The 14,804-nt window shown below is 45.0% G+C and overlaps 1 protein-coding gene across 4 annotated transcripts in view; it reads right to left on the reverse strand.

Annotated features, from left to right (window-relative positions):
* KRAS (KRAS proto-oncogene, GTPase) overlaps positions 1-6,695 on the reverse strand; it is a 49,104-nt gene extending 42,409 nt beyond the window's left edge. For 2 of the 4 annotated variants that reach the window (XM_058282914.2, XM_058282913.2), the window contains exons 1-2: positions 5,805-5,957; positions 2,034-2,155 (exon numbers count right to left, since the gene is read on the reverse strand). In XM_058282914.2, coding sequence (XP_058138897.1) covers positions 2,034-2,144 — 111 coding nt within the window. In that variant the 5' untranslated portion in view covers positions 2,145-2,155; positions 5,805-5,957. Of the gene's footprint in view, positions 1-2,033; positions 2,156-5,804; positions 6,130-6,471 lie in introns of those variants that run through there. The other 2 variants (XM_071210216.1, XM_058282915.2) reach the window with 2 other exon arrangements.
* Positions 6,696-14,804: the final 8,109 nt, after the last annotated feature.

The following is a 14,804-nucleotide window of genomic DNA, read 5'->3' on the forward strand; positions in this document are numbered from 1 at the left end:
TGAATTACATGAGAACTTAGTGTTTCAGTTCCTTCAGAGACGCGCTGTAACTTGGAAGATAAGAGACACTCACAGATGCCTTTTCCCAGGTGATTAAACTAGTGCAGTAACGTCAGTCTCAAAGTTCAAAGGTAATCAATGTTTCCCAGAGTTAAGCGTTCTGGTTTGGCAGAATGATACTCAGAGTTATAGGTTTGAGTTTATAAACGTTTTCTATCTTACCGCAAAATAAAGGATTAACTACTAGCTTTGTTTCTTCAAGATTTATATTGAACTTTAACAATTTTGACCAAAAGGTTTCCCAACTTATTTTATCCCATAATCATATAGCATTCAGTATCTCTGATAGGAAAGAGAGTATATTGGAATTTCTCAGATTTTCAGAGAAGATGGAGAGTACTTCTGCTAATATCATTTCTAAAATCCTAGGAAAGCTTCCATGCTTAACCTGAATTCTATTAAAACTTCTTTTACATCTGATTTAAATAGTAGAATATGCCAATGTTGGCTTTGGGAGTATAAATTGAAATGTGTAAACTATTCAATCCACCTCAAAGGGGAGGGGGAAAAAACCCAACAACCTAGTATAGCACTGAAATGATTTGTCAAGTAAATATACAGAGGCTGTTACATAGGCTGTCTACTTCAATTAGAATGCTCCCCTTTACTAATGTAAATTCTTAAACTTGGAAGCCAAGTAAAAATTGATTCTATGTTTATATCCCATTTTGCAAATAGATGTTCTTTCTCCATTTTTTCATAGCACCAAAAATATCTGACATTTCCTTATGAACAGTTATCTAATCAATCCTCAAAGTTATAAACTGCATAAACGTCTTCCCAAGGCCGATAATGCCCTCAGATTCCACCTCAGCGCAAAGTGTGTCTTTAAGACATTACACAGCACAGTATCTTAATAGGGCATGCTGACCTGTTCTAGATTTCACAACTTTGGATTTAGAGAAAGTTCTAAGAAATTTTTCATAACTAATTAAAAAAAATTGGTAAATCAGATCTAACATTAGAAACTGGGATTGCTTAACCCAAAATAAAAGAAGGCTAACAAATAACCTCAACATATGAAATGAAGTGCTATCCACCCATGTTAAACTTAACACAGAGGTTCAGGTTATGCATAAAATATCCTAACAATTACCTTCTGGAAATGAGTTAACAAGAACAGTTATGGAACATCCCCTCCTGTACATCTTTGGGATCAAATAAATACTTATCTACTTGGAATGATTTGAATATAGTGCTGCCATAAGGCAGTAGGAAATATTACCTGATTTCTCTCTCAAGGTATCTTCCCTTTTGCTGTTTCACCTTTACTCTGGTAAGTTTTGATGTAACTAAAAAAGAAACTAATAAATCGCCCAAGGCTTATTCCTTAATCAAATTCTAATAAAGAAAACCCTAACATTTCTTTGAATGAATTAAAAAAGGACTTCAAAGCAAAAGTAGATTGGCAATGGCACCATTATATCCCTTATATATCACTTCTAAACAAAGAATGAGCTTTTTAAAATGCATCAGTTAACTGTATGTTCTCTCCGAGGCAAATTTTGAGGGGAAATACTACTAATTATACCTATTTGTTAAAATCACCCATCAAATGATTACATTTCACCAGTAGAATTCAATTCTAATGTCTACACATGAAATAAAAATACCAAGAATCGCACAGATAACAACCACATGAACACGTGGCTTTTAGGTACACATTGAAGACACAAATTCATGTTTACACCCTCTCAAAACTCTGAAATACACTTCCAATCAAAATGCACCAATTCTGACATAGAGTGCACACAATGGACCTTGATATTTTCCCAAGAGAAGTATAGCTCTCCATATCTAAGGTTACATATAACCTCAGAATTAAAGCTTTGAAATCCAAGTATATTCAGATTACTTAATAAAATTACTTTCAGTACCACTGCCTTGTAATGGGTACTCACAAACGTGACCTTTTTGTATCCACTGGGTGGGCTAACACAAATCAATATACATACTATTTAAACAAGATTTACCTCTATCGTAGGATCATATTCATCGACAAAGTGATTCTGTATTAGCTGTATCGTCAAGGCACTCTTGCCTACGCCACCAGCTCCAACTACCACAAGTTTATATTCAGTCATTTTCAGCAGGCCTTATAATAAAAATAATGAAAACATGGCTGAATTAGAACATTTATCACACATAAGATTAATATAAGCCAAACCCTGATTAACTTAACACAAAGGCATCTTTACATCGAAAATTATTTCCAAATGCTTTACAAAATTAAATGGCAAAAACCTCAGCTGATTACAGACATGTATTATAATGAATTGCACTTCATGGACAAACTCCACCCATCAACATGTGAACAAAATGCATTCAGAGTAGATAGTTCTCATATCTTATATTCAGATTATTCTATCCACACAGCCAGTCTGCTGTTCTGTAGCAGTTAATGGCTCTCAAAAGAACACAGCATGGCTTCACTCAGTACAAGTATCCTGCACAGGGCTCTACACCCTGTAGAGTGTAGACACACCCACACAAAACTTGTTGACAGCTATCTCCACTCCTATCGGGACAGTTTGCAGTCGACTGTGGCCTCTCAAAGTTAGAAGTATTTATACTAAGAGTGTCGTTACTGGAGCCAAAACCTATAGAAAAACTTTAAAAAATGCATCAGCAGAGTAGTTCTGGGTAAGTAGCAAGAATCAGATAGGGGCAAGAGGGGGTGTTAAATAAAGCTGGACACACAATGGGGAAATAAAATGTAGACACACAGCAGACAATATTTGATGGTATTTTAATGTGTAAATTTTCTGCTGGGGAAAATAAAAGTGTAAAAACCTTTATTAACACTGGATTAACTATTCAGAAGAGGTGATCTGATCATCAACCACAATCTGTAATCTTAGTGCCAAAAGCAGCACATTTGCACAAGAAAGATAATTATATAAATCTAAAGGTAAACAATGTTAATACGGGGTAATTTTAAAAAGATATGAGTGAATATTTCTCAGTAATCCAGGGGACTTTTACTCTCTGCTTCTCATACACCCTCTCCCAAAAGGTGCAATAAATACTGACAACTTACAAGGTTTAACAAAAAACAGAAAATTAAATCTACTGATACTAGGGTAAAACTTTTAGTCAGCAGTTTCAAACCTTTAGAAGTAAAATGAGTATATTGAATTTTATCTTCTTTCCCCCAATAAATCTCTGGTATTATTACAAAAAAGGAACATAAAATGAATGGCAGTAAATGCAAATAGTGCTTCCAAATATTAATAGTACAAAGGCAAGTACTTCCAAATTCACACTCATGTATATATTGTAGATAAACACTACAGACTTGCAGCAGCCAATTTAACAGAAGACCAAGAATTAGCCAAAATGGTACACACATGCACGAAAAGATAATCTGGCTTGCCAAAATATCTTATTCCTGAACTGCCTCACAAAGAGCACCATAGCACAGAAAACTTGTTTCAGAGACTCATATAGTACAACTCCAGGCCCCCATCTCTGCTCCACCTGCCCTTACTTGCTACTTGTCTCGTGTCACCTGGGAGTCACTATGAACTGTTTGCCCCCGCTTTTGATTCTGAGTGAAAGTCACAGCTATGGGATAGATGAGAAGAGTCCTACCAAAATGCACCTCTAGGCCCAGTCCCCAAACCGTCTGGAGAGCCTAGAAGAGCACTTCTCAATGTGTGGTCCAGAAATCCCTCAGGACTTTCGGGGAGTCTGAGAGGCCAAAACCATTTTCATAATATTCCAGGGCGCTACTGACCCTTTCACTCTCATTCTTTCACAAGTATTCAGAAGAGTTTTCCAGACATGTGATCACAAGAGACTTAATGCAGCAGCAGAAATAAGTCCAGATGGCTTCTATGAAGTTACACATTAAAGAGATTTGCAAAACTGTGAAACAATGCCACCCTTCTCATTAATTTTTGTTTTGAAAATCACAATGTAATTATTTATGTCACCATGTACTGGGTTTATTACTTCTATTTTAAAATGAATTAAATTTAAATTCTCAGCTTTAATTTCTAATATGGTACATACTGATAGATACATCCCACACAACTCAAAGCTTTTGGGGACCTTCTTTAATTTTTAAGAGGGTACAGTCATCGATAAGACTAAAAAGTTTGCTAGCCTGTGGGCAGATATTGGATTAGGGTGTAGTTGTATATGAGTGTGTGAAACTTCCTTTCAGTCTGCTTGTTTATGCAGTCGTTATTTCTGGGGGAAAACATCCTCAAATCAGATTTTAAAAACCAAGTAATACATAAATCCACATAGCAAACTTGGGTTTCAAAGGAATCTTATTGAAGATCACAGACCAGAAGGGTCTCCCCTCACCCATAGTTCCATAAGCTAGCAAGGGGTGAAACTGGGACTAGAACGCAACAATTTTGTTAAGAAAAAAAAAATCACTTTTACTTGTCAAAGAACAGAATTACCATCTACCAGTTCTCTTAAAACCAAGTATGCCTACGGCGGCTACAGCCTCAAAGGGCAGTATTGACAAATCAACCATATTTGATTTCTATAGTCCATCAGGTTCAAGGCAGCATTGGTCACCTAAGAGTGACACCAGGCACATATGGTGAACTCTGTGATGAGCAGGAACAGACCTTTTTCCCTTATCGCTTCTTAGGAACGTAACAGATAAAGTGTGTAGAAATTAGAAATACCTTTCTATATACGATGGAGAGCCAGATTTAAAAAGGCTAACTGAGGACCTCGGCTATAACATGCACATGCCTAGGAGGTTTCAGGCAGTGGCTGATTTAGGACGATTAACTCATCTTGTAAGTCGGTTAAAAAGAATCTTGAGGGCGGTTAAACGAAGGACTGCAGTAACTCGGGACGGACAACAAATGTGGAGAGCGAGGGTCAGCGAGGCGGGAGAGGGGTGAAAGAAAAGGAGAGGCAAATCAAACCCCGAGTCCCCTTCGGGCTCTGCCGCCTCCATCCGTCGGCCAGCCAGGAAGGAGCCCTGCCTCTGCTCTGCGGGTTCCCTGCGCGTCTTTCCACTGGACGCAAAACAGACCTGCCGGGGTTAACTTTTTCCTGCCCGCGGTGGCTCACAGGCTCGTCCAGGACGGGAAGGGTGGTGGCCACCTGTTCTTCCACCACCACCTCTACCTCCGCCGCCTCCTTTGTGGCCGCGGCAATGTCACAGCCCAGGCCTGGGGGGAGGGGAGTAGCCGGGAACTCGGCTGCCGATGCCTTTTCTCCCCATCACAATAACCCGAACCGGGGGTCCCGCGGCCCTGCCCCGCGCTCTCCCAGAACGCGGGCTCCCCTTCCCGCCCCCCTCCGGGGACCACCGGGCATCCAGCCTGCGCTCCAGGGAGAAGTTTCCACCTCCGTCCGGGAGATGCTGGATGCAGCAGGGAGGGCAGAAGCCGCGGCGGGCGCGTGCGGGGAGGGGAGAGGGGTGCGGGAGCCGCGGGGAGGCGGCCAGGGGGAGGGGGGCCGGGCGCGCACCCCGGGCCCCGCCGCCCGCCGGCCCGCGAGCTGCCCCCGCCGCCTCCGGCGCGGCTCTCGGGGAGGAGGAAGGAAGGGGTTCCCCGTCCAGGAAGCAGCAGAAGCGGCGGCCGCCCCGCGCCTCCCCCTCCCGGCCCCGCACCGCCCAGGGCCCGCGCCGCCGCGGCCCCGCGCCCCCCGCGCGCCCCTCCCGAGCCCCCGCATTCATTCAGGAGCCGCCGGCCCCGCCCGGCGCCGGCGAGGAGGGTCGGGACCCGGGGCAGGGGCCCTCCCGGGGCGGCCCCGCGCCCTACCTCTGTCCCGCCCCGGGGAGCCGCCGAGCCTCTGGCCCCCGCCGCCGCCGGCCGTGCGTGCGCCGCGCCGCTCGCTCCCAGTCCGAAATGGCGGGGGCCGGGAGTCCGGGCCGAGCAGCCGCCGCCGCCGCCTCAGCCGCCTCAGCCGCCGCGGCCGCCGCCTAGCGAAGTCGAGCGCCGAGCTCGCCGATGAGGCGGGCCGGGCGGCCGCGGAGGGCCGAGCGGTCGATGCGCTCGGCGCTCGACTCCTCTCCGGGCGAGCGCGGCCAGGGAGCGGCCGAGGGCGGTGCGGGCCGAGCGGCGCGCGGGAGGCGGCGGGCGCGGCGGGCGTGGGGAGGCCGGGGCGGCCCGGGGCGGCGCCGCGGCGGGTGGGAGGGGCCGCAGAGCCGCCCGGCGGCCGCAGGTTCACCCCGGCCCGGGGCTGCGGTGGCTCCGCGCGTCGCTCCGCGGAGACGCCACCGAAACCCTGCCGCCGCGGGGTGGGCCATCGCGTAGAGCCTGTAAATAATGCAGGCGCCGATAGGGGAGGCGACGTCGGCGACTCTGAGGAGACGAGCAGACAGCCACCCACCCCGGGGCTTCCCGACCGCGGGGTGATCCCTCCCTGCTCGGGCTCTCGGGAGCTGGGAATCGGTCTCCAGGCTCGACCAACCCCTCAATTACTAACCTTAATGAGAGGAGGGCGCGTTTGGGGAAAGAGCGAGCAGGGATCTGTTAACGCCCAATTGTTTTCCTGGATATTTTTGAAGCCATCACGAGGTCACTCTAAACTGAGACCTCAGATGTACTGCTTGCCCAGGAAAACCCAAGCAGAAGACAAACTATTCTTAAGGAAACGTGCCCTTGACCTTTTAGACCTGAAGAGAGCCTTCAAACATTAATTAGAAGACTGAAGATTAATCAGTTAAGGTCACAGGTTGCCACATTAAACAATGGGGCAATTAAAAGTGCCGACAAACGCAGAGTCTGCTCTGATAAACTACCTGGAAACAAATTGTTAGGAGAACTTTGAAGACTGAGACGTGGCAGTTTAGCACCTACATTTAATATGACACCTCCCCCCCCTCCCCCCACCGCCCCATCTTGAGTCTTTACTTCCAGATCTCTCCCTACGGTCTACATGGCCCAACGCCAGTAAAATAATTCGTTTAAATCCTAACTAGTCTGTCTGTTAACCAAGGCCTTACACCGGTTGTCACCCTTTTCTTCCTTCTTTGCGTGGAATGTTAATCTGCCTGGCTCATTCCCGTCTCCTTGGCCTAGCCCCCTGCTACCTGGGAGAAGACAGTGAAGGGAAAGGAATGCACCTGCTCTAGAACAAGTATTTGCAAAATGCTTTGCACATAGCTTATTTAATCATTGCAGCCATCTCATGTGTAGAATATTTTTCTCTATTTTACGGGTGAGGAAACAAATACGGAGAGGTTAAATTTGTAAGGCAATTTTCTTGAGATATATTCTTATACCATGCACTTCATCTAAAATGTACATTTCAGTGGCTTTTGGTATAATCACAGAGCTGTGCGTTCCTCACCGCAATCAATTTTTTAAATAAAATTTTATTAGAGTATGACATTTACTCTAATAACATACATACACAATAGGTGTATAGTAAAAGTTGTGAACTCACAAAACCAAGAGGCCTATCCCATACATCACGCCACCACCACCATCTTACATTATTGTGAAACATTTTTTACACACTGTGGAAGAGCACTGTCAAAATATTACTGCTAACTGTAGCCCATATCTTACATTTGGTATATTTTTCCCCCAACCCACCTAATTATTAACACCCTGTGTTAGTATTATGTATTTGTTCTAGTTCATGAGAGAATATGCTATTTGTTCTGTTAACCACAGTCCATCTCTCACCACTAAATTCTCTGTGTTATACAGCCCCGTGCTTTGTACAATCCATTCAATAGTGTACACTCAGTGGGTCTCATTTTCATGACAGAATTGTGCTGCCATCACCTAAGTCAATCTTAGAACATTTTCATTGCTGCAAAAGGAAAAATCCCATACCCCTTTATACCCCACTATTGTTATCCCTTAGAAGCAATGTAATATCTTTTTTGCCATTGGTGCAAAAATATTACAGTATTACTGTTAACTATCATCCATAAGTTATGTTAATAAATTGTAATTTTCCCATATATCACCATATTCTTAACACTTTGAAAAAGAAGAGCATTCTTATATTATACTATTAACCATGAACTTCATCCACCACCGAAATCACTATGTCATGCATTCCATAGATTATTCCCTAGTTTCCTTTCAATTGACATTTACACCCACAGACTACCCCTTTCAGCCACAATGACATTTATAAACCAGTAGTGTTAGGTATTCTCAATATAATGTGTTACATGAACTCTATCTATTTCCATCCTTTTACAATAAACCTTTTAAAATTTCTGCATACAGGGAAGCGGCTGTGGCTCAATCACTTGGGCTCCCGACTACCATATGGGAGGCCCTGGGTTGCGACCCGGGGCCTCCTTGGAGAGCCAACGGCCTGCAAGTTCTGCAGAGAACCGATTCAGCAAAGTGCCGCAACAGAAAGGGAGACAAGCAGCAATGCAGAAGAGCATGTAGCGATTGGACACAGAGAGCAGGCAGCAAACAAGCTGCAAAGGGGGTGGGGAAATAAATAAAAATAAATACAGACACAGAAGAACGCACAGCGAACGGACGCAGAGAGCAGACAGCATGCAAAAAGTTGCAAGGGGGAGGATAAAAAAAAATTTCTGCATACATTAAGCATCAGCTCCCATTCTCAATCCACATTCTATCTCCTAGTAACCTCTAATCTAGACTTTACCCCCGTGAATTTACTCATCCTATTTATATTCATATTAGTGAGACCAGACATTATTTGTCCTTTTGTGTCTGGCTTACTTCACTTGACATAATATCCTCAAGTTTCATCCATGCTGTCCTATTCATCCTGATTTCACTTCTTATAGCTAAATAGTATTCCACTGTATATATATATACCACATTTTACCACAATCAATTTTAGAGCATTTTCATTTCTCCAAGAAGAAAAACCCTACCCCTGAGTGTTCACCTCTCAATCCATCTATCCTTCCCCTGCCCCGTAAAACTGCTAATGTAATTCTATTGTTATAAATGTATTTATATTTACATTTTATATAAATGGAGTCAAACAATTTGTAGTACTTTGTTTCTGGTTTCTTTCAATTAACATCATTTCCTTTTACAATTGATGGAAAATATTACTATATTACTATTCACTACATTCCATAGTTTGCCCAAATAGCACCCTATTATTAACATCTTATAATAGTAATTACATTTGTTCTAATTCAAGGAAGAACGTTCTTATATTTGTCCTACTGACCACACTCATCATCTACGATACGGTTCACTATGCTGCACAGTCCCATGTTTCATCCTTTAGCTTTTCTTCTAGTGACATGCACAACCCTAATCTTTCCTTTCAACCACAATCATACCCACATATCAGTGCCACTAATCCCACTCACTCTAATGTGCTATCATCCCCTCGACCCATTTCCAAACATTTCCAATCAACCCTATTACCAAGTCTGCACAAATTAAGCCTCAGCTCCCCATTGTCTCCCCTCATTCTATTTTTTTGTGATCTATGTTTTAGCTCTTAACTCCCTGAGTGTGCTCATTATTTTTAGTTCATATTAGCAGAGAGGTTAAATACTGAGCCCAAGTTCGCATAGCTAAAATGTGACATATCCTTCGTATCAGATTTCACTCCTCTGCTCCCAGCTCCCCCCACCCCCCACCCAGTGGCTTCCATCCGGCTTAACATAAAGTCCTTTCGGAAGGCCTGAGAGATGTGGCCCCACCCACCCCTTGCCTCCCTGAACTCTCACCTCCTATTCCCCCCTGCACACACTGTTGCTTGCTGTTCCTTGCTGGGCCAGGCAGGCTTCTCCGCAGGGAGCTGGCCCTCGTACCCCTCTGTCTGGAGCACTCGTCCGCCGTTCAGCCACCTATTCCCTCACCGGCTTGAAACCTTTGTTGGAAAGCCTTCCTGCAAGGAGGCCTTCCCTAAAGGTCCTGGTTGCTACTGCTTCTCCCTCTCCCACCCCTGAATCCTCGCTCTCCACCTGCTTTCTCGTTCTCCCGCGCACGTCTCACATTCTATACTCTATGGAACATTCATTTTCGTCTCTTTCTCTCACCAGACGTTAAGTTCAGTGAGGGCAGAGATTTTTGCTTGTTTTACTTGGGGCTGGATTGCCAGTGCCTCTGACGGCTCTCATGTAAATAAGGCACTCGATAAATAGTTGTAGGACACTAAGTGAATGACACCCCTCTCCTGAGCTCTGTGACTCCGCACCCTTACTGGGAAAGAGTGCCTTACATCTTCTGTCACCTTTGTCGTACAAAATCAACTCACCCAGGTCACCTTGCTGATAAACCACACCTATGGAGCCTAGAAAAGTGTCTGGGTATGGAATGTACACAATGGATTTGAGTTAACTGAATAAATCTGCTCTTATTTGTATGTTGCTTTGCAGTGTAAATCACAGATTTATTTTGTGCAACATCAAGTACATGATGAGCTCTTGTATTCTCTCTCAGCGGCTAATACAGAGCTCTCCCTGTAGTGGGTGCCCCATAAATCGTCAATGGACTATACTTCAGAGGAGGGAAGCAGAGAGATTCAGTGATCGCCTGTGGAAGGCCAGGACTCAGTAACGATTTTGGGAAGGAAAATTTATGAACAACCGGCTGGGCTCAGGAACTTTCCTGCTCAAAAACCTGAGCCCGGAATAGGCTCTTTGGGTTCTTCTACACAGAGGATGTAGGAGTCGGGAGTCAAACGGTGGTGTTTACATGCAAAAGGACTTCTTGTTAGTTTCTTAGAGCTTCAAGTGCTTTATTTGAGTATCAGATAGGCCTTGAGTTAACACATACTCTCTAAGTATCAGAGCCCGTCTTGACTTAACACATAACTCTCTAGGTAAGTTTGAATTAACATATACCTCTCACACCTATCTTTTACATTCCAGGTAAGCTTGAATGAACATAGTTAACTTACATGCACAGCCCAGGTTATTTATGAAGAAACATACAGCTCCCCCTCCCCCAGCCCATATCAGCCACCACTCCCTTTTTTAACACAGAGCAGTGGTTCCCTAACTTAAGCACTTCGTGAATCACCTGACATGATGGTTAGAGATGCGAGTTCCTAGACCCTCACACGGAGATTCCATTCAGTTGGTCTAAGTGGGGCCAGAAATCTTTACCTTTAAGGTGATCCTAAACTGTTGGCTAGCAAGCTGCACTTGGAGAAACTCTGATCTAGATATTCAAATTATTCTCATCTCTTGGCAGCTGTCTTCTGGGGCTCCTCTCCCCCAGGCTGGCCGCCGTGTTGAATAGCCTCCCTGGCTCTCCCCAAAGACAAGCACACTGTCCTATGCAATGGTTACAATGGGGGGAAAAAGAGAGAGAGTAACGAAAAGTGTAAGCATGGGATTCCGGGTTGCCCTAAGATGTAACTGAAGCTTCTACCCTCCACGGTGACCGTCCTGTGTGAAGCTAGCTACGTGCAGTGTGCACAGCCTTCTGATTCTCCTTATGGAGCTCTACCGATCCTATCCTTCAGATGATAGACATCATCCTCTGCAGAGACAGTCAAAGCCAAAACAACAGGAGTACCCTTGGATCGGCTGGGCTCTTGGGGGACATAAAATGCTGGGCTATCCCAGAGCACTGCAGAAAGTTTAGAAAACCACGCCATAGATCAGGGAGCCGCTGGTGGGCTCAGGAAACAACTCAGGTGTTATTTTATTTTTGTGTTTATTTTTTTAATATTACATTCAAAAAATATGAGGTCCCCATATACCTCCCACCCCCCTCACCCCACTCCTCCCCCCATAACAACAACCTCCTCCATCATCATGAGACATTCATTGCATTTGGTGAATACATCTCTGAGCACCGCTGCACCTCATGGTCAATGGTCCACATCATAGCCCACACTCTCCCACGTTCCACCCAGTGGGCCATGGGAGGACATACAATGTCCGGTAACTGTCCCTGCAGCACCACCAAGGACAACTCCAAGTCCCAAAAATGCCCCCACATCTCATCTCTCCCTCCCACTCCCTACCCTCAGCAGCCACCGTGGCCACTTTCTCCATACCAATGCCACATTTTCTTCAATTACTAATCACAATAGTTCATGAATAGAATATCAGTAAGTCCACTCTAATCCATACTCTATTCCTCCATCCTGTGGACCCTGGGATGGTTGTGTCCACTCCACATCTATATCAAGAGGGGCCTTAGATTCCACATGGATGCTGGATGCAATTCTCCTGCTTTCAGTTATAGGCACTCTTGGCTCCCTGGTGTGGTGGTTGACCTTCTTCACCTCCATGTTAGCTGAGTGGGGTAAGTCCAAAAAACCAGAGTGTAAGAGCTGCAAGTCTCTTGAGGCTCAGGGCCTGGCTATCACGTGGTCAGTCCAGAGATTCAGGTCCTCTGGGTATACATTAAACCCCAGCACCAACTACAGTTCCGGTGAAAGTAACAGGAGAGGCTTGTGAACAAAGATCACATCTGAGTCCAGCTCCATCACACAGAAACACAAACTCCAAAGTAGGGCCAACTGACATGGCACTGAACTCCACCTGCCATGACCATAGAACCTGTGGGTCTCTGTGGCCCTCAGAAGAACCAATACCAACTCAGGTGTTATGACCCCAACAGAGCAGGCTCTGTTGCCCCACTCATCCCCTCAGAGCAAGCAACCATTGCCCCTGCTTTTGTAAGGTTTCTAGTCTCCTGACTCAGCATCTCTCTGCTTCTTTTTCATCTTCAGTCTCAGCTTCTGCTTCTCTCTGTGCTTCTACTGACCACTTAGAGAGCTCACAAGAGAGCATTTGACTGCCTCTGTCAGTCATCGGGCAAGAGGAAGGTCCTTTCTAGGGCATGAGTTTCCTTGACAGTGCAGCTGATTGGGGTGGGCCTTCTTTATTCCCGGTGAAGAGACAGTTGCCTTGTTTGTGTGTCAGTCTGGGTACAGAATAGCAGGACACAGAGAAGGGACACTTCAGCTGGAGGAGCCAACTGTGAATGTCCCAGTATAACCGTTTTTCTCAGGCGGCAAATTTGTACCCCTGGAGAGGGACCAAGACTTATCTTTTCTGGACGCTCATTTTGTTAGACTTTGAGTTCACTATTTGTACATTCCCAAAGCTCTCAGCACATAGTGGGTCCTCTATAAATATTTGTTGACGTGAATGAAATTGTAACAAAACTTCAGCCCAGTCTTCTCATAGTCACCTCATTCTCATCTAATCAATTTCCTGGGCCATTTCTAAATAGGTATCTTATCATCATCTCAAATGCTTGTCCAAAATCAAATTCCCCATCTTATTCTTCCGAACAAATTCCCTCTCCCATTTTTTACATCTAACTTGAGTAGGAGGACATCTAACTGCCCTTCAAATCATTTAAACTTGGAAACATTAATTTTTAACTCAGTCTCCTTTCAAATTGACCACAATTCCTTTTGATTATATTTTCTAAGTATTTTCTCATATCTGCCTCTTCTCCAGTCCTTCCTTCACACCTGCATTTCTGGAGCAGCTTCCTCACTGCTTTCCCCACCTCCTGGCTTTCTGCTTTTCAATCCAGGCCATAGGCAGTTGCTGAATTAATCTTCCTGACAAGTTTCTCTGATCATCAAACTTAACTCTGCACCTACTCTAGGTAGACTGCACACGTGATGGATATATATTTTTAAGGTATAAAGAGTTACAAGCTAAGCTCTGCATGAGTGCTAAAGATGATAAGGAATTAGAAATTAGGGGAGGGAATGATCACAGGTACCAGAAAGCCTTCGTTAAGACCGAACCTTGCTAAAAAAAAATCTTTCATGATTCCTTATATCCATTTGAGTCAAGTTCAAATCCGTGGTGCCCAGCTTTTGAGAGTGTCCAAGTTCTGACACCATCATGCCAGAGCCTTTGTTTCCCACCTTCCTAAAGCAGATGCTCTCTTCTCCTCAAGCCAATCCCCTCTCTGTCCTACAGAAATAGGATATCACTTTTTCACCCAGTTTCTTTTTCTTTTCTCTTTGCTAAAATTCTCTCTTTCAAGGTCTAGAACAGTCGTACCTCCTCTATAAAGACTTTGCTAATTACACCATCTCTTCCTGATCTCCCTCTCTATTATTCCATTTGGGTCAATCATGTCTCCCCAACTAAATTCTAAATTCCTAGAGGCAAGAGCTGTGGGTTAGATGTCTGCACCCTGCCCCCACGATACAGCCCCAGTTCACAGCAATTACTCAATAGCTGCATGAATACATATATGTGCTTATCAGCCAGGTAAACATAAGGAAAGCAATGTTTGAGGAAGATTAGAATGGTAGCTATTTGCAGAGAAGAGGGGAAGGGGGAGAAGACCTAGGTGAGGGGTTTAGTGGATAACAGGACCTACGGGCTTAATTTACTAGTCCTGTGAGCTAGCACTATTTGGTGGATCTCTGCAGGCTCCGTGCTCAAGAACAGAGCAATGAACTCTTCCTATAAACCAGACAAGTTCCATAGACTATTTTAAATAAATAGAATCTGCCCCTTCTCGGCTTCTTCACTTCCACCGCTTTAGTCCATCCCCCAGATTACTGCAATCATCTGCTAATGCAGCTCCTTGCCCCAGCTCTGGTTCACCTACAGTCCACTCCCCGTGGAGCAGCCCAAGCGATGCTCTTCAAAATGCAGATTGGATCAGGTGATCCGATGGAGCTCTCCAACCACTTCTCCTTGCAAAACTCCTTCAAGCGGCGGCCTGACCTAGATTTTGCTTACTGCCGACCACATCTTGTACGACCTTTAGCCTCACTAAGCTCCAGCGAGCCTCCACTTCCTTTTTGCCAAGCTCATTCCGTCGCAGGTGCCGGCCCTGGCAGCTTCCTCCGTCGGGCACGCTACTGCCGGCGGCCGCTCCCTCCTGCAGGTTTCAGCG

Source organism: Dasypus novemcinctus, chromosome 20 (genome assembly GCF_030445035.2).
Source record: "Dasypus novemcinctus isolate mDasNov1 chromosome 20, mDasNov1.1.hap2, whole genome shotgun sequence".
Taxonomy (NCBI): Eukaryota; Metazoa; Chordata; class Mammalia; order Cingulata; family Dasypodidae; genus Dasypus; species Dasypus novemcinctus.